The sequence below is a fragment of the Castor canadensis genome, chromosome 15 (assembly GCF_047511655.1).
Source record: "Castor canadensis chromosome 15, mCasCan1.hap1v2, whole genome shotgun sequence".
In the NCBI taxonomy this organism is placed as follows: domain Eukaryota; kingdom Metazoa; phylum Chordata; class Mammalia; order Rodentia; family Castoridae; genus Castor; species Castor canadensis.
In genome coordinates, this window is record NC_133400.1 from 54,742,160 (window position 1) to 54,763,285 (window position 21,126).

The 21,126-nt window shown below is 34.7% G+C and overlaps 1 protein-coding gene across 3 annotated transcripts in view; it reads right to left on the reverse strand.

The window, feature by feature from the left end:
- Nucleotides 1-2,894: 2,894 nt before the first annotated feature.
- Epc1 (enhancer of polycomb homolog 1) overlaps nt 2,895-21,126 on the reverse strand; it is an 86,878-nt gene continuing 68,646 nt past the window's right edge. For 2 of the 3 annotated variants that reach the window (XM_020157314.2, XM_020157312.2), the window contains exons 6-15: nt 20,240-20,399; nt 17,757-17,933; nt 17,582-17,671; nt 17,347-17,495; nt 15,014-15,366; nt 7,877-7,995; nt 7,728-7,796; nt 6,808-6,949; nt 6,278-6,641; nt 2,895-4,271 (exon numbers count right to left, since the gene is read on the reverse strand). In XM_020157314.2, coding sequence (XP_020012903.1) covers nt 4,199-4,271; nt 6,278-6,641; nt 6,808-6,949; nt 7,728-7,796; nt 7,877-7,995; nt 15,014-15,366; nt 17,347-17,495; nt 17,582-17,671; nt 17,757-17,933; nt 20,240-20,399 — 1,696 coding nt within the window. In that variant the 3' untranslated portion in view covers nt 2,895-4,198. The remainder of the gene's footprint in view (nt 4,272-6,277; nt 6,642-6,807; nt 6,950-7,727; nt 7,797-7,876; nt 7,996-15,013; nt 15,367-17,346; nt 17,496-17,581; nt 17,672-17,756; nt 17,934-20,239; nt 20,400-21,126) is intronic. The other variant, XM_020157313.2, reaches the window with a different exon arrangement.

Here is a 21,126-nt window from a genome sequence, read left to right on the forward strand (position 1 = left end):
AACATTTACTTTTCAGCTTTTGTACCTGTTTGTTCAGAATATACTGGACTTGTCATCTGGTTCTTTCATAAACAATTTCCTAGGCTGGAGAAGTGTTATTTTTAAAATCCCAAGTAAAATGATTCAATTAGATATTTTCTTATCTCCTGTAACTTTAACGTTAATTTTTCCTAGCCTGCCATTCAATGCACATCCTACTAGAATGCAAGCTACAAGGAGGCAGGGATACTGACCACTGCTGTGTCCTCAGCATCTGCAGTAGTGCCTGGCAGTTTTATATTTGCTGGATTAATGTGTTGCTTATTCATCCCTTTATTGCTAGTATCTTTGAACTTTTTAAAAAAAAGAATTTTTGTTGAAAGAATTCTGAAGAGTATTATAAAAGATTTACTTCAGGCACTGTGATGAGTGTGAAGCTCTACTTACCTGTTTGCAACATATTATACATTATTGTAATATTCACCAAAAAAAAAAAAAAAACCTTGCAAATCTGGAGATTGGAGAAGTTTACCTAGTCCTTTTTGAAATAAGAAATTTGTATCCAGGCATAAAACCAGTCGGCTCGTTGTGGTGGCTCACACCTGTAATTCCAACTACTCTGGAGGCAGAGAATGGGAGGGTCGTCGTTCAAGACCCCCTTTCAACAAAACAAGCCAGATGCGGTATAAGTGCACGCCTGTCATTAAAGCCAAACAGGAGGCATAGATAGGATGATTGCATTCTGGCCAACTCCAGGTAGAGAGTGAGATCCTACCTGAAAAAAAATATCCTAAAGCAAAAAATGACTACAGGTGTGGCTTAAGTGGTAACGAGGTTTGCCTACCAAGGCCGAGTTCAAAAACCCTAGTACCAACAACAACAAAAAAACAAACAGAAACAAACAAAACCCCTCAAACTATGGTTTGGGTGGTGTTTTGGGTTTCAGCTCATGAAATGGACAGAAGATAACAATGCCAGGGTAAGGAATTAGCACCAGATTCTTTGGAACACAATGGTAAGGGTGGTTTCTAAGGAAGCAATGTTCATCTATTTATCCACAAAACAGTGCTAGGCAAACAATGGCACCTCTGGAGTCTAACAGGTTTGAGTTCCAATTCTGGACTGCCAAATGACCTTGAGTGACTCTCACTTGTAATTTGGTGATAATCCTAGGTCTGAAATGGATCATTTGTGAAGATAAAAGATTACCCATAATGTCTGTTACATTAGTAAGTGGTAATTGTAAGACTAGCCATCGAGATTCCCTGATGACCTATTTCTCACTTTCCCTATGGTCTTAGTGTTAACATTGCTTCTTTTTGCATCTTGTCCTTTACTTCTAGTTATTACATCGGTAGCAAAATATATGGAAAAATGGTTCAGAAACCAAAAATTCAGTTTTGAGGAAATCTTATCTTAAAATATGCATATTAGCTTGTGTTCTTTCTACATCTCAGAATTAGTCTGGTAAGAGAACACTACATGGATTTTCACCATCTGCCCAACCACCCCCGGGCAGACTCATTTCAAGTTCCTCACTGGGGGTGCTTGATGAGGACTCATTTTCTTCTTTCCCAATCCGTTTATGAATTTGACTGTGGACTGCAGACACAAAAAAGTACACTTTGGGGACCTGGGCCTCATTCTGTCTGTGGGGTGTACTTCAGAAATTTTAATTCTAGTCTCAATTATCTTCAAGTACATTTAAACCAGCAGTTTAGAGTTTTAAGTTTTTAGCCACACTGATTAGCCACTAGAAATGATAGATAACTGTTTTCCCTTTAAAATGTACAGTAAGACAAAAGTTTTTCATATTGACTCTGATCCCTTTTGAGGCAGGGAATTCCATAAGGGTAAGATTAACCCTAAAACACTCCATCACTGGCAGCTGTATTTGATTTAACCCCACTCTCTTGGTGATCTCACCAATATCCCTGGCCTCAAACTTGTAGTAGATATCTAAACCATCCAAAACCAAACTTGGGATATTCCCCCAAATCTACGCCGCCCACAGTGCTTTTAACTGCAATCAATTGCTTAGGCCCAATACCTTATGGTTATCCTTAACTCTTCTCATGTACCATACATCTTTATTCAGTAAGCAAATTTTAATAGGCCCCTCTAAAAATATCAATAAAATCCAGCCACTTGTCACTTGAATTATTGTGGTTAGTTTCCTAACTGGGCTCTCCCTGTATTCTGGTTTGGATACTGAAACCAGAATGAGCCTCATCAGGGCCCTTTGCTCTTCTATTCCAAACTTTTTTTTTTTTTTGCAGTACTGAGGTTTGAACTCAGTGCCTTGGAGATGTGAGGCAGGCGATCTACCACTTGAGCCATGCCCCAGTCCATAAATTGTCTCAAGCACAGGACAAGCCTGAGTGCTTGTCATAATCCATCAGGCCTCCACAAGCTGCTCCTCATTGCTAACCCACTCTTTGTCCCCTGTGCTCTACACACACTGCTGCTCCTTCAGCACTGAAGTACACTCCATCTCAGGACCTCTGTGCCTTTTCTCCCCACCTGGAATGCTTTTCCTTATTCCTAGTATCTTATCAAATATAATCACCTATAAGCCCTCCCTTGGCTCCCTACCAGAAACTGTAACCTCTTGCCCACCCTGGCACTGTCTTTCCCCTTACTTGCTTTACTTTTCTTCCTAACACAAATCACAATACATTTAAAATTTTATTAACTTTTCTCTCCAATGAGATCATAAGTTCCATGAGAGCAGGTTCTTATTTCCCTCATTGCTATAGGACCTAAAACGGTTCCAGGCATATAGTAGTCATTAGTCATGTAATAAATAATTGTTGAGATGAACATGAAGTTATCACCCCCCCTTATGGAATAATTATAATTAAAATAGCACAAAAGTTCTTGGGTTGAAAATAAAAGCAAAAGACCACTACACATTAATTTGTCAACATGTAATGCCCTGGGTTTATTTTGTGAGAATTCTATCACAATTTTTCCAGGTGGGATTAAAAACCTTAAGGATAATGTATGCCATTGGACTGGGCATTCAGACTTCGGTACTGACAAAGCACTAGTAGTAGTCTGTTAAGTACCATTCTCTTCACAGAAGAGAGGTCAAATATTTCCAAAGGAAGGCACCCGATATTTGTGGTTCTGGCCTTGCAGCCTTCTGGAGAATCTTAAAAGGAAAAAAGCTGGCTGGCTGTTTTTAGATACTGGAATGATGATACACGTACAGCAATTACTGCATTCTTCTCCCTTATATCCTTTTTTATAAGAACAAGTAAAGAATGAAGTCTTTTAAACAATTCGACAATAAAAAAGTACAGTTTTTTTTTTTGTGCTAAAAAAAGGGCAAGACAACATAAACTCCAGTTGTAAGGACTCCATTTGCATACTTGATTTAACACTTTTTGGTGTGGAAGGAAATGGGACTACTGGGCTGTTTGCAGAGCAGCAACATAACATTAGTGCTTTAAGTACCAGAAACCACCCACAGCTTGGTGGGCAGGTGGGGATGGGAGGATTCAAGAGACTTCATTTTTAGCTTGTTACTCGTCCTAATAGTAGTAGACCAGGAAGATCCCCATTTAACAGTACATTCCCCATGTTTAAAAAACTGATGCCTTTTTTGTTTTTTTTTGTAAAATTCTGTATGTATGTCACCATTTTTTTCACATGATACACAGAAAACTCAAGGACCCAGAGGGGAACCAAGTTATGTTATACCATTTACAAAATACCAAGGAGTCCACAGCTACCTAACACATTTACTACAGCACAGGAACCAATGAAGGTACAGTGTACAAAAAACTGTAAACACGGCACAATAAATAGATAAAACAGCAGGTTCCGCACCATGCACATGATGTGATGACACTTCATCTCTATACAATCTCACATCTCACACTCTTTGTTGCAATTTATTACCCCCACCCCCCACCCCCAAGTGCAAAGCATCACAAATGAACATTTCTGTATTCAAGTAACATATATACAAGGGTATTACAAATATGCAGTACTGTACAGATAATTGCTGTATTCTTAATTTACAGATGTTGATTTTTTTCCTATTAACAGTAAGAAAAGAAAAATTGAAGCATGAGAGATGAGCATTGCTGTCAAGTCCCCACAGCTGCCATAGAAACGCATGTGCTGCATTCCGTCATCCCTTGCATTCAATGCTACTGATGCATAGCACCTAATCATGTCCCCAGGCTGCATTCCACTCCTGAGGAAGCTACGTCACCTCCATCGCTACTGTATTGTCTGCTATGTTGTTCAGTGCTGGCTTTTCTGATTCATGATTTTCTCTGTTGGAAAAAACTTCAATTACTTATGTATAACATACAGATATAGCAAATGAAGACTACCTTTACAATGAAAAGTTTAATTATTTTTAATGACAGGAAGAAACCTGACTCATTTAGGACACGAGAATAAGTACAGAAATATGAAACCTTATAGTTTATTATCAAGAATATACAGTAAGATATCAGGCTGAGGTCAAGTATAAATTCCACTGTCAACTATATTACCAGTAAAACTATGTAACACTCAAGTGACTTAGGTGTTTAAAAAAAAACAAATTTCCTAGGGGCTGGTGAAGTGACTCAAGTTCTAAGAGCATCTACCTAGCAAGCCTAGCAAGCATAACGCCCTGAGTTTAAGCCCTAGTACCAGCAAAAAAAAAAAAAAAAAAAAAAAGTCCTACAGTTTGGCAATTGCAGTTTCAGTTTCCTCCTATATTAAACCTTTTATAAGAGTTGAAAATAGGAATAAATATGATAAAGGTTCATGTCAGGACGTTAAGTCAGGGTCCAAATAAATTCAGATAAGTGGGACAAGAACTGTGCTAGTAATTGGACCACCCTGGTTCTAGTTTTTATGAGGGTTGAATGTCCCTGAAAAAGTCTGTTAATTCTTCTCTATTTTTTTTTCTCAGAATCACACTGTGGAACCCAGTCTGGCCTTGAACTTGCTATAACCTAGGCTGGCCTGGAACTCATTATCCTCCTGCCTCAGCCTCTAAGTGCTGGGATTATAGATGTACACCACCATAACCAGCTGTATTTCCTCATCTTTGAAACAAAGGGACAGGGATACAAAAGATTCCATATACTGCAAATGTTTCATGATTATACAATTCTACAGCAATAAAATTCATGATGCTATATACATATAAGTCAGAGCTATAGTTGACTGGTTAGCTAGGACTAGATCCAATAAAACTGTACTGGTAGTGAGCAGAAAATGATTCCTACTTAAGTTTAGAAAAGCAGACAGGGAAACATGGGCTTGGAAACACTTAAGGCTACACAGTGCTACTCCTTCCTCTGCACCACTACTGTCTGTGGAAGTCTAAACATTGGTCTGGGATTCACGGTGCCCCACACTCTGCCATTTTCCTGTCATTTCAATTTTCTACCAACCTTTCTAGGAAACCCAATTTATTAACCACTAACCCTTGTATCTTCCCTATTTTGTATTTCCATTTTGCCCACTCCACCTGCCTCCTTTTTCTCCTTTCTCTTCTTTGTCAAAACAAATACTGGTCAAATCTGATGTTTTGTAGGGCATTCCCAGAATTTCCCTGGTGTGAAAAGATTTCTCCTTATATTGAAATTATAGACATACTTTATACAATTATTTTGAGAACATATAATGTTTAAGATACCTCTGGAATTTTTTTTATTATGTGAAGTATTTCAACATTATTAACTTTTTATACTTTTAAGCTTATTTCTACCTACACTGAAAAGGCACATATCTTTTTCTGTTTCTCTCCTACTACCTTGTGAACAGTGGATTTTTATTTAAAACATAATAGAGCCTAAGCAAAATCCTAAACAGTCTATTGAAACCCAAGAAGTTAATTAAAAGTTGACCTGACATGAATACTGTAAGTCTTTATATTATTTACATAATTAAAGTGCAATTTGGCATATTCATGATGGTGGATTCTATCAATTCTTCTTCACACAGAAGCTGTGGAAGAAATATTGAACAAGAAATATTCTAAAGAACTCCTACCATCCAAAGGCAGGAGAAAAATGAGAAGTTCTAAGCTACTGTATGTCCAAATCATGTATTTAGTATGCACTACATCAAACCAGTGAACTGGCTGAAATTCTCAACTAATGTTGAATTCAACTAATATTGAATCACAACATTTACCTGCTTGAATAAATAAGGTACCAATTCTCATCTGCACACTTTTAATATTTAAAACTAAAAGAAGAGAAACACAGAGAAATAGCCATGCCAGTAGTTTAAGTTATCATATTTTTCAAACATTTTTAGGCTTAAAACTACTCACCTTGGAACTGAATCTACAGAGGATGAAGATGGGACCTTGGAAACTTGACAGTTTGCTGCGGCAGCCAGCTTTAAGGCAGATGATGGAACAGCACTTAAAGTCCTAGGTATATGTCGTGCATTTATTGGGGTAATAGAGTTTACAGTGGGAACTGATGAAGGTACAGTTAATCGAATGTTGTTCCCAAACAGAACCTGAGTTGTTGCAGAATTGGCAGCAGTTACTTGATGACTCAGTGCACTGTGGGAACTTGAAGTCTGTGTAATGTTTGAAGGCTGTAACAAAGTTGAACCTGCTGTTGATGGACTTGTATGTACAAGTGCTGTTGGTGTAGTACTACTGAGGTGTAAGCCCTTGTATACTCCTGGAGAGAAAAAGAAAGAAGCATCTAAATATTGTGCAATTTGTGGTTCCTATTATAATACATAAAAATATATTTATATGTATGTTATTTACATATAATATATACATATATATCATTTGATTATATCTAAATATAGTTTAAGCAGTATAAATGTCTTTATCTTTACCTGAGGCTGGAAGGACGCCATTCACCCCAATCCCAAGCACCACATCATCCTTCATCTTGAATCCCATCAGTTGTTCTGATGTCATCAAAGCAGAAGCAGCAAATTGAGCACTAGCAGAATCCAAAGTCTTGGAAACAAAACCCTAAAAAGAAAATAAAAAAGAAATCTAATCAGTACTAACTTAGTCTAAAATTAATATCAAAGCTATACAGGTATACCAAAATCAGCTTGAATATAAATGAAAATGGCAAACCACTGAAATCTCTTCATTTCTTTTGCAGTCATAAACTGGAGGATTGAAGTAACTGTCTAGCTCAAGGATTATGAAAGTGTTAATATATATATGTGCAAGTCAACCACCAAAACAAGCCCTTTAGAATGTGTAGACAGTAAATAAAACCTCCAACACAAATGTTGGAGAAGAAATATGCTGCTCAGTGATTTGCATTTCAGTGATTTGCAAATACATACAGTGAAATACATAAGTATGCAAAAGTTTTCCACCTACTTGTTCCCCACATACCCAAAGATAAAATTAACTACCCTTTAAGAAATGAAGGTAGTAAAATAACCTCATAATTTAAACTAAAAATTGAGAAACCCCTTGACTTTTTAAAAATGAATGTTTCTACAAGATACCTAGAGAATGGAATTTGTCTTTAACCCCAAAATGTGTCTGCCTGGCAAATATTTATCATGCTTTAGGTTTAAGACCAATATCTTCTAAGAGAAGAGGTTGTTTTGGTATAATTAAAAATTTAAATAATTAAACTGACTACGATAATGAACTGTGTGGGGTTATATATTAAGGAGGTAACTTAATAAACTATAGGTCAAACAGCATCTATATGTCATTTAAGTATACTTTTTTATTTTATTTTTTTAAAATAGGGAGCAGAGGCAATAACTTCCATACTCACCTGTAATGTTCTTTCTAAACCCTGTATATTCAGGCGAAAGCCACTTTTCTGCTGGTTAGATGCAAGGTTCTATGACAACAGTTGGTAATTAGAGATGAACTCTGGTGGGAAACAATGAGGGATAATCATAAGACAGACAAATCCCTCACCTGTGAAGTGTTGGTGGAGGAATTACTATTTGCTTGCTGTTGCTGAATTTGTGCAAGCTGCTGTTTCTGCATTAGTGCCAGTTGCTGTTGATGTTGCTGGTATTGTTCGGCTGTAAATGCTGAACATAAAATAAGGAAACACTTTATAAAAATGCACAGACATCACATATACTTACAACAGTAAAACAATCCAGCATTTAAATTTTTATTTTGTGCAAAATTAAAGCATTTGGTAAAGGCTCATGATCCTGATAAAGATCACTTCCAAATGAAAATTTAACAAGAGTGGCTGGAATTTAATGAAAAAGAAAATTAAGCTTCCTGAATTAAACCTAGGAAAGAGAACTGCTCACTTCCCAAGTTTCAACACCAAAGCTGTGGCACTTGTGCTAGACACTGTAGAAAAGTAGTATCAGCTTTTTATATTCATAGACTTGGAATTCAACTTTTCACTGAGCTTGAGAAGAAATCTGGCAACTACTATTTGGTTTATATTTTATATCCATATTACCTTCCCAATGCATTCAGACCATTCTTAATAGCTGTGTATAAATACTTACTTCTATATATTTTAGTCATTAAAAAGATTTCCTCTCTATGAAAGTAAGTTTATTACCTTTTTTTCTTTTTAAAAAGAACCCATCTTTTAAGTTTAACAGGAAGAAAAGAGGCTCCAATGTTAAGGTTAATTTTCCCCACCCAATTAACCCACCTGGAAAAAATCCAGTCAATAAGAACGGAGTTGTTTATGTTGATTTACTGTACAGAATGATGTCTGAGGAAAGACACTGTGTTATGCTACTTATGTTTGTCTATGGAGAGCTCAGTTCTAAAAAAAACAAACAAAAAAATGTTCATTTATTACCCCCCCAAAAAAGTGTGTGCAGTTTTTAAAAAGGAAACCTTTTTCTTTTCTGCCAATTAAAAAAAGGAAAAAAAAAAAGCACATATAATCACAATACATCTGACTTTAAAGACTTCTTTAAGAAGCCTGTGATGTCTGAGTAAGAATTATTTTAAAACAAAACAAACAAAAAAGTTATCATGCATCCCTGGGTACCAGGGAATCTATAAATCATGCAAATTTCCTTAATCTAGTTTGATGTTTTCAAAATACTGCCATCTAATTTTTGTTAACTGCTGCAATCTACTTAGAATTTTATCACTTCATCAAGTTTTCTAATTTTCACTCATGAAGAATCCTTTACTGCCCCACAGAATACTTTTTCTGCCTGGTACAAATATAAATGATTAGGTATCAAATTCCCCCATGTTTTAAATGGATCAGAAAGCCATGGAATAATATTCACGAACCTTGTTAAATTCTGAGTGCATACCCAGACTACAAGAGCAAAAAGCGTAATTTCTTGTTGAAAAAAAAATTCTTCTAATGATTTTCTTATTTTGTGTGTGTATTACAAATCTATGTTAAACTGGTATCTGTCCTTTGATTTGAGTTCCTTTTCCTACTATGCTTACAATCCACAGACCTGAAATCTACAGGGAAGACTTATTAATAACTAGATGATCCCGAAATATTGACATAAAAGCAACTTTCTGTCAACATGGCCATTTCCATGAATTAGAATGTGTTGGGTCAAAGCTTGAAGAAAATTTACAAAAATTAATGTTGCCCTGAAAGAATGCTCATAGTTAACATAGTATTTACCCTTATGTTAAAAAAAATTTTAAAAACCACATGCTTAAAATGTAAGGATCTGTCATTTATTAAATATTTTTACCAATATATTTTTGAGATTTATACTTTAATTTCTACAGTGTTGAGTGTGCTGCCTCAGCCCTGAGTGTTCTAGTGGAGAATGTTCAGTACATATTTTTAAAAATGGAGCTTTTGGGAAGATTTGGTCATTACACATACAGAAAAACAGTAATTCACTGAAGACGTATGATCAAGACTCCATTTATATATGAAAGAATTCTTAGAAATCAATTTTGAAAAAAGTTCTGAATATCTTTGCCCCATTTAAATTAATCTTAGTTTCTGAAAGTCTGGTGAATTTCACTTTTTAACAATTGCTAGCTTTTTTCTAACATAGATTGAGAAATAAAAACACAACCAATATTTAAACCATTAATCATTAAATATTTTAGACTACACATTTAGTCTATTTGTTAGCTATTGTGATGCTGCCTGTCTAGTTATGAAATTTTACCTGAATGTTTTTGGTAAATGATCTATGTAACAAACAGCTACATAGAAGCTGGTAGTGGAGGTAATAAAAATCATAAGTCTAGGGGCCAAGAGAACTTGGCATGTTAAGTCCTGAGCTCTAATGACTTTCAGAGTATTCTCTGTCTGTTTTTTCTGGTGACACTGGGGGTTGAACTCAGGGCCTCACACTTGCTAGGCAGGAGCTCTACCACTTGAACCATTCTGTCAGCCCTTATCAGAGTATTCTTCAGTCAAGTTATTTAACTTTTTGTGACTTACTATCTTCATCTAATTGTGAAAGAGATTAACTTATTTGAGTATTAAGCTATGAGATGCTAAGATTTCTTATTTCTTACAAGAAATAAAATTCCAATTCAAAAGGATGTGTGTATGAATAGGATCATTACCTACAAAGGTAAGGTAATAAGTTTGGACAGATACAATCTGAACTGGGTTTTATATTATTATTATTATTATAGAAAACCCAAAAGCATTCAAGGTCATGGCACCATAATAACTCAAAACTCTAACCAAATGTTAAATGGAAAAGATAAAAATGGCCATATCTCTCAAAATTTATATAAATCAACATTATCAAGGTAGAAATGATTTTAGTTGTATATCTATGTCCAGATAAAGTGCGGTAGACAAATTTGCAATTCACACAAAAATGGGCAAGATAGTTACTACAAACCAATGATCAAATCTAGAATCAGAACACTTAATAGAAGCAAAAAAAACTGTGATTAGGAGATATGAACAAAGTTTTGCCTGAGGTCACACAGATATTGAGTAGCAGGAAGGAAAGCAGTAACAAAACCAAATCAATGAGTTCTAAATTTAAAAAGAAATAGACAAAAATTTTAAGTTTCCTATTTCGAAGAAATAATAAACTCTTTTTTAATGTACTACCAGGATGAGTCAACTGCTTTTAAAATCCTCACATACAGAGCACCTAATGAACAAAATTTTATGTGGGGGAGAAGAATCATGTATGACACAATTAAAAGCTGAGAACATTTAACTAGAAACTGGGACTAGAGAGGGAAGCATGACAGGATGTTAAGTATTTGAAGGACAGTATGATGTTGGAAAGCAAGCACACTTACTCAGAATGCTTCCATGCATAAAACATGAAACTGTATGTTTAAATTTAAGGAGGCAGTTTTTGGTTCAGTGTATGGACAAACTGTCTAACCAAGACCCCCAAATATAGGATAATTTGATCTATAAAGTTGTTGAATTTTCTCTCATCTGAAATATTTAGGTAGAAGCTAGAAACTACCTTTGTTCTGGTAACTTCTAACTAAGCACCTCTCTGGGTTATGAATTTGTATGAAAGAACCTGACTTTATGAATCCACTAATACAGTGAAACCATGGTGTGATACACCAGTACCTGAAATAGCCTATAGTTCAGGTTGCTGCTCTGTAGATCAACTGAAATACTTCATGGGTGTGGGGTGATGAGGGAGACACGTGTTCAGAAAGAAATAAGCCATTTCATATAGCTAGGGAAGACAGATTCTAAATTATCAAAAGGTATACTTTATTCTTGCATACTGTTACACAACTGTAGAACTACCAGTGTATTTTATTATAAGTGACACTCCAGACTCTGCTACAGATGCTATACGATAAATTCACTCTCCACAGTGAGAAAATTCAGAATGAAACATCTGAGTACAGATTAAAGGTCCTGAAATTCATGAAATATTAATAGCTAAAATATTCAGTGCTCAAATCTAGAGTTCCTTTTCTACAGTAAGATTAAAAATTTGTATCACAAACTAGAGTCACATATACTTAAGCATACTTAACAATTAGTTAAACATACTAATTGTAGCCACAGATATTCTATTTACTTATGAAAATAATCAAATCTTTAGTACAGATATGTGAGTTTAGAAAAATGGCTTATAATGCTGATGAAATTTATAGGGAACTAGAAATTCAAATTCACTATCATTGTGCGTTAAAAATCATTTTGTTTTTGGTCTTTCTGAATTATATAAATACGATTACATAAGAATCCTTTCTAATTATGAAAATGCATTAATTCTGTTATTTTATATCCTTCCAACTCAAACACACAAATTGGATACTCAGTCACTGAACAAACATTACATTTTCAAAGGCACTATTATAGATTTAAAAACTTAGAAAACTATGTTTGGAAACTGACCAAATCTCATATTAACAATGACCATTAAAAATAAACAATTTAGCTCAGTCTTTTAAGTTCTAAATGTACATCAATAACTGAGTTCCTCAGCATTGTTCTGCTGCACAGTATGCAGAGGACCAAGCACTCAATGATACCTGCCTAAGGAAGCTACTTAACATTGGACTTATTAGGATACCATGTGGTTACACAACTCTGCAAAATGGCTAAGACAGAGAAAGCAGGCAAGTAAGGTTCTGAGCAGCTGAAACAAGCTACTCCAGAAATCCATATTTAGAGTTTCCTATTTAAAAATGAGTGAATAAGACCCCATGGATTATTATTCAGAAAAGGGATCAGGTCAGAGGGTAGTCCTGTGTCACTTGTAATTATAAATTTTAATATTTATAACAGTAGTTGAATAATTAAGATATAGTTAAGTTACAACCCATGTATTTGGGTGACTTGTATCTGATATAATGGTCAAGTCAATATGATTAAAACAAAGTCTTGGAAATTCTTTTTGATAGTGCCCTGATGAAAGCTCTTTTCCTTATTCAGTAATCTCAATATAGCACCACACCAGACCAAGTCAGGAGTTCTTTGGTGTAAGTATCAGATGAAAAAGTCTGGTTTATATCTGGGGGGTCATGCTGCATGAAAAATAAAATTTATTTTTAAAGCTACAATTGTAATGAGTTCAGAAGCTTAACCTACAGAGAAGTGGAAAAGCAGACAAGGACAGTATGGAAGAACAGTGAGTAGGTTCACTTCTCCCATTCTAGGTTCTTTCTAGAAAACACATTCTTTTAGGACAAAAGGTCTTAGAATCCTCAATAACATGTGAATAGCTATCTCCCCCCTAGGGGGCCTGTTAAGATGAATTCATTTAAGTTAAATGCACAGATGATATGACCACACTGTGCATAGCTTTAGGTTGCTAGAATATTAAAAAATATGAAAGAATAAATAATGTTACTCTATAGTAATCTGTAGGTTTTTTTTTTTGCAGTACTGGGCACTCAGGGCCTTGAGCTTGTTAGGCGGGTACTCTACCACTTGAGCTATGCCCCGGACCTAGGCATCTATTAAGTATAGGATTGTCTAGCAAAATTTAAGATGACATTATAAACAATTATGTTCTACAAAAAAAAAAAAAAAAAAAAAAAGACCCAAAAACCATAAACCCATCTTATTTTTTAAAATTGGCTTATATATATGTAAAATACATATATATACATAGGGAAGGAAATGATTAAGTAGAAAAATGACAAAGTTAAAGTTTATTTATTTATTTATTTTTTAAGCTAGCTTCTGGCAATGTTCACCTTTTAACGATCTCCCACAAACAAACTAAGGAAGTTTTGCAATGATACTGATTTACCTATTTAAGTACCATAGTAAAATAATTTATATAAAAGGTCATAATAAAATCCTTCGGATAGTTACACACCTCAGGTTCTCGTTTTTAGGGACAGAGATGATGTGGATTGATGGAACATGGCTATTTTCTTCAAGAAGTTTCAAAGAATTTTATACAGAGTAAAAAGCTTAATTTTCAGGAAAAATTACATAAATTTTACTTTTAAAATCTCCACTTTCATACTGTATGTAAGCCTTCATATAAGAAAGTTCTTCATTTTGATTTGTAAGACTATACAGCAGAGAGAAGCTGATTTTTGGTGATAAAGATAGTAAAATTAATGGAATTATATATAATCTGTTAGGCCTCAGAAAACTGCTTATGTTCCAATTGATTCTGCAATGTGATATTTTTCTCATGAACTGAATGGCTTCCATTTCATAAGAATATTTTTTTTTATTTTATAACCACAAAGCAAATTAGTTTATGGAGCACTTTTCTGGGGGCCTATAAATTAACAGTACTTTTCCTATTTACAAAACAGTTTAATTGTAACCTTAACAGGTGATTAGGAAACAGAATAATTAACTTTATAGTATCTTCAGAGTCTGAATGTAAACTACCTTAAAAAAATCTGTAGTAACATAATTTTAAGTGAAGTGGTTGGTGTGCCTCAAATAATGCAGGCTTATGCTTTAAAACAGAAAGCTAAGATTGGAATATTTGAAGTAGGGAGCACTTGTATTACATAATTCCACAGTGTAGACATAATAATAAAGTAGACAGAAGTTTCTAAAAATATTAATCCTTTAATTTTATATTTTTTCTCTGAAATTTCAGTTTCTTTCATAAATTATTCTGAATTTTTGTGCCAGCATGTAAGCTATGCATACCTATTGACTTTTAAGCAGACCAGATAACTGTTTAAATATAAAATGGTAAAATTTAAGGTTAATTTTCTTTTCCTATTATTTAAAATTGATTGGATCTTATAAGTTACCAACTGCTTCCAGGTAACACATGTCACATGCTAAATAAAAAGTAACAATCACCTTTCTTTATGGATATGTTTATATGAAGACACATATACAAACTCCTATAGCAACAGTATTACTGAATAAGATTCAAACAAATACTCTGTACTTTTAGCCATGGATGTAACAGATTTCATACTCAAAGAAATAGGCCACCTAGGGTGGTGGTGGTGCATGTCTTTAATCCTGGCGACTTGAGAAGAGCATGCAGAAGGATCACCAGTTTGAGGCCAGCCCAGGCAAAGTTATACTACTTTCAAAACCACAATGAAAACAAAAAGGCTGAGGGATTTTGCTCAAGTGGTAGAGTGCAAAAGACTCTGAGTTCAATCCCCAGTACCCAGAAAAAAAAAAGGGGACAAACCCAACAATTTTATAGAGCCATATACCGCAAACAAACATACCAAAGTGTGCTGAACCACTGCTACTTTTACTTTGCGTAGAGGTACTGCATGTCTGGGTCCCAGGTTGTGCTGTTCCTATTCGATTTATACTCCTATATAACTTTCTACTGGAGAGTTCGTCATTGTCACTGTCATGTAGGGATGGTGTCCGAGGCCTAAAATGCCGCCATCTACATGATTTGATATTGACTAGTATCTGACTGAGGTCTTTCGAGAAAGGTTTGTCCGAGGTATTTGTTTCTGAGGTATTGGCAAACTGATTGACTGGAGAATGTTGTGGTGAGGAAAGCATTTCCAAATCCAGGTGGCGAAACATACTGTCATAGTCTGAGTGAGCTCTGTCCAGTAAGACCCTATGAAAAAAAACATACAAAATGTGCATTTAAAAGTGATAGACAAAGATTATATAAAAGATTTTCCTTTTCTCCCCCAGCTCCCAAAAAGCTGAATAAAAGTACAATGATTTAAAAGCTGTAAAGGTGTCTATTTCAGTACATAGCTCTTTTAGGCCCAAATCTCAATTTCTGATAAAGGTTCCCCATGCCTCCCCCAAAAAATGTTTTTCAAAGATTTATGTGTTCCTCAATACAAACACCTCTCACCGAAGGCACTTAAGAGTATGAAGGAGTTTGATCATATCCTGACAAATTGGGATGGGTCAAGACTGGCTCTTACGTGGATTCTTTTCACTGAAAACAACCATTATCTTAGGTAATGTTCTTGACCTACTTAATCCTTCTTTTAGAACTCAACATTTTTTGTAGTTTTTCCCCTCTTTTAAAAATTAAGCATATAATTGTACAAAACAGTTTCACTATGCTATTCTCATACATAAATGTAATATACTTTAACTAAATTTGCCCTCTTTTAACCTAATACAATGTGTGCAAACAAGATTTACATGTCTTCATCTATTGTCTTTCTTTTGGTAGTCCTGGGATTGAACTCAGGTCTGTGAGCTTGCTAGGCAGGCACTCTGTAACTTGAGCCACACATCTCCAGCCTATCTACTCCCTTTTCTTACAATTCTATCCCCTGATACCTGAGGTTTTCAGTACCAAGGAGAAAAGTCCATTTGGGAACCATTAGAATTATATACCATTATGTGAGCTATGATACTATAAGAACCAAGTAGAAGAGTGGCAAAAATATTTCAGCAAAGAAATTAGGAAGATTAAGTAGGAACTTCCTCACTCCTGTTAGAATGTTTATCATCAAGAACACAGCAAATGTTGGCTAGGATGTAGGGAAAAAGGAACCCTCACATACCGTAGGTGGGAATGTAAATTAGTAAAGCCATTATGGAAAACAGTATGGAAGCTCCTCAAAAAACTGAAAATAGACCTGCCATATGACCCAGCAATACCATTCCTAGGGGATATACCCGAAGGAATTTAAGTCAGGTAGATGCACGTCTGTGTTTACTGTTGCATTATTCACCATAACTAAGCTATGAAAACAGCCAAGATGCTCCACAACTGAGGAATGGGTTAAGAAAATGTGGTACTTATATATGATGGAATTTTATTCAGCCAAAAAGAAGAAAGAAATTTTGTCACTTGCAGGTAAATGGATGGAACTGGAAAACATCATCCTAAGTAACGTTAGCTAGGTTCAGACAGCCAAAGGCTGCGTGTTTTCTCTTATATGTGAAGTATAGGCCCAATACAAATACAAGCAATATTATGAAAAACAGGTCATGCTAAGGGGAGGTCACAGGAGATGGAAGAAGAGAAGAAAGTTAAGAAGGTGAATATGATTGATGTGCTTTCTACACAAGTATGGATATAGAATTTTTAAACCAGATGAAATCATCATAAAAAGGGGACTAAGGTGGAAAGGAGAAAAACAGAGGGGATGAACTAATTCAGGTTATAATACATATATACATGGAAATGTCACAATGAAAATACCCTGCATAGCTATCTTAAAACAATTTTTTTTCAAAAACTGAGAACAGGAAGCCAAAACAGATCCTATTTGGGGGGTTGGTACCAGTGGGGAGAGAGCGAAATATAAGGAGAAGGTGTAGGAGGGTGAATGTGATAGAAATATTACGTACTCATGTATGTAAATGTAAAAATGAGACATGTTGAAACTATCCCATGAATAGGAGGGATAAAAGAGAATGATGGAGGGGGTTTATTTTAAGAACTTCTGTAAATGTCACAATGTACCCCCAGTACAACAATAATATGATAATAATAATAATAATAAAAAAGATGAAGTAGGAACTAACAGACTGCTCAGAAGGACTGCCTAACTTTAAACTTTAAGTCTGATTAACCTAATGTCAAAAATATCCCTATGCTAGGAATACAGAAATGATTTACCTTCCACCGCGCCCAACCCGTCGTCGTGCAAATCCAATACACCTTTGGGGTACAGTGAGAGTAGTTAAGCAGTATCTATATCGCACATCCCCTAATCCTCCATCTTTAGGACTAGTCCAAGGCCAATTGCCAGTTTGGTCTAAGTGAGGCTTTGAAAAAAAAAAAATCCAAATTATTTTGTCAGTTTAAGACAAACAGTTTGCCATTTGTTATTTACAAAGAGTCTGAAACTTACAGCATAGTACTGACAGCCAGCTTTCCTACGGAAAGCAAAAGGACCATCAGGGTCATTTTCTTCCTCAGCTTCTGAAGAGCCAGACAAAACCTTTAAAATACAGTAAATGAAATAGGTCAAACATGTGCCTCCTATAATTCCTCCCCTATATTTGCAGAAGTCTTGTCTTATTTACCTGGGAGAGAGGTTCTTCATCTGAGCTGGGAAAGTCATACTGATTTAAATCTTTAGCATTGAAGACTGGCAGTGCAGCAGGACTCATCTGTTGAGGAGTAGCAGCAGCAGGCGATGGTAAGACTTTAGGCTTCTTTTCATATTTCCGTTTAGGTCGGATAAGATCAGCTTTATCTTGCTGCAACAAAGGTTCATTATAATAAAATTAATTATACACTAAAACCATGTTTTACAAACTTGCAATTTTTTGGGAAATTTGTAAAGAAGTTTACTATTATAACGAAGGCCCTCATATTCCTAAGAGACACACGACTAATATATCTGGCTATGCTGTACAGTCTTAGAGAAGCTGGTCTCTGAAAGTGTGACTATTTCTTATTATCTAAAACAGTTCTGTAAACTATTGTTTCAATTAAAGTAAAAGGAGAGAACAGAAATTCTCCACCTTCTGAAGTATTACAACAAATTAGTATGCACCACTGGGACCTATAATGTTTCTTAGTTTCTTATGCAAATTCTAGGAGGGAATAAAAAAAGAATGTCCACTCCTTACTCTCAAGAATAACAAATCAGTATAGGAAAAAAAAGAGTATGAAAACAATTTCATATGCACAAAGCAAACTATAGACAGTTATTAACAAGCAAGAAATAAAGCCCTAATTCTAAGAGGTCATAAAAATAAACAGTAAGGATTTGCTAGCTGAACAATGATGGAGTGTAGATTTTCCAGTTTCAGAGGATGAGACCATGAAATCATTAAACAGGGAAAAACCCATGATAAAATTCAGATGTAAGAGTGACAGAGTTGATGAACACAGCATGCATTAGAAATATGTATGTCAAATGATGGCAAAGGCTAGGAGAAGTATGAATTTGATCAGTAGGCATTAGTTAAGAAGATTAAGAACCTAAATTATATTTGTTAGGAAGAAACAGATCATGGCAAGTTATCTTGGTCATGTTAGGTCTTACGTAGTTTATGGCATTACAGTTTTTTGGGAAAATTATTAAACTATAAGGTATCTTTCTACAATTTCTACCACTGTATTGATAGGAAATACTTGAATCAAAAGGTGTCTATGGCAATGCAAAAAGTTACTTAAAACTTATTATCAGTGGTCAGCTAGAATGTTGCTTCAGATAGCATTATTAACTCCAACTTTCTTACAATTCAAAAGCTTTATCTTATTCAATAAAGTTTAAGATCCAATTACTTTAATTTATAATAAAAATGATCAAGATAATAGAATCAATTCCATTAAAGACTGTCTTAATTTGGAAGAATTTAAAGCACGTTCAGGTGTGAGGGCTCACATTTCTAGCACATACAGAAGAGATAATACAGAATAAGATAACTGAAGGGTAATTTAAATGATCTCTAAAGCCACATAGGGATGGGACAGGGAGACCAAAGACTTAAAATGCTAAAATTGGGAAAGATCCTATTAAATTTAAATAGCATATTTAGGATCAGTAAATTATAAATTTAAATTAATAGAAAATTTAAATTAATTATAAAATGTAAATGTGGATGTGGGTCATGTATATTTATATGAATAAAAGGAAACATTTGAGTATAACCCTCCACCTAGATTTAATTCTTTTATTCTCCTGACCAATCTCCCCAATACTTTTAAAATTTAAAACATCCATGCTTTCTCATAAAATGATTCCTGGCATTGTTCTATGTGGCAGGAAAAAAAGTCCAGGCTATGAAAATCATTATGCTAACTGGTATGGCAAATTGTATACATGAGTTTAAAGGCATGTGTCCTCACCAAAACAAAAGAACTGCAGAAACATATTAAAAAACACAGGGGAGATAACAAAATTGACGAAAAACTTGTTCCGGAACTAGACTGGCAAGTTTTACGTTTTACACTAAGTTTCATACAAAAAAAGCCATAAAATACTTTTTTCCTAGATGCATATTTTTCAAGAAGGTGCACTTGACTGCTTTCCTTTATTTTCCCCAGTCTTCCTCACAAATTGCAGACTATTTGGTTAAGTACTAATTTGTCAAAATATTTCCATTTCTAAACTACCATCTATAATACATTATATTAATATGTAAAAATAATACATATTATGTTATAAATTATGTAATATTAAAGAGATACCCGAGTTAGCTCTCACTTTTCATTCCACTTACACATGGATGTGTTCATAAAAGATAAAATCACATTAGGAAGGTTTTCATGTTCCTCTCTCCAAAGCCACATATTTAGTTTAAATTATTTCAACACTTTATAATCTTCCTATAGTAGTAAAATACTCTTATCAGATACAGTAACAAAATCTTCCCTTTTAAAGAAAATAACAGAAACAAAAATAAAGTTTTAATTATGGGATTCCACTTTGCTTCATAATATGCCATAATCATGAAAGTTATGGGAGTTTATATGTGTTTTTCTCCTTACTTTCATTCTAATGATAAAACACCACCTCATAATCAGATGCTACTATCACAAGCATTCTAATCACCTTATTAACTTTAAACTCCTTCGCATCCATCACTTCCTGATGTTTAAACTGACTGCTGTTAGTGATAGGGATGATAGGGATGGTGTAAGTAGGTTTCATTGGCTGTCTTTGTGCCATAACCTCAGACATGATCTCTCCATTGTAGTCACCCAAATTATACCTGAAATTAGAAAAAAGAAATGTATTTCAAGAGAACAATGTGATATTAGGATAAACATATATATACATATTGCAAAATGATTACCACGATCAAGCCAACTAACATATCTATCAGCTACCAGTTCCTTGTGTGTGAGTGTGTATGGTGAGATTACTTAAGATCTGCTCTTTTAGCAAACATCATGTGGAGAACACACTACTATTAACTATGCTGGACTTTAGGTTCCAGAACTTACTCATTTTATAACATCAAGTTCATATCTTTTGATCAACATAGAAAAATGTACAACTTTTATGTTAATTATGCCTAAATCTAGTTTTTTTTTAAGGATTGGATTTTGCTATGTATCCTACACAGGTCTAAAACTTGCAATTCCTCTGCCTCAGCCTCTTGAGTATTGAGATTATAGGCATATGCCACTATGCTCAGTTTACACAGTTTTTAAATACTTATCCTTACGACTATTAATAACTGATATAAACATCAATAGACTTAGGTAAGATTACAGATAAATCACAACTATCTGTGGAATGTCTATTAAAATTAATAGACCTGAATATGGTGGCTTATGCACATAATTACAGTTACTTGGGAAGCAAATAGGAGGACTGTGGTTCGAGGTCAACCAGGGCAAAAAGTGAGTGAGACCCTATCTCAAAGAACAAGGTAGGTGTGGTGGTGGTGGCTCACACCTGTAACCAGCTATGTGGACAGAAGATCAAGGTCT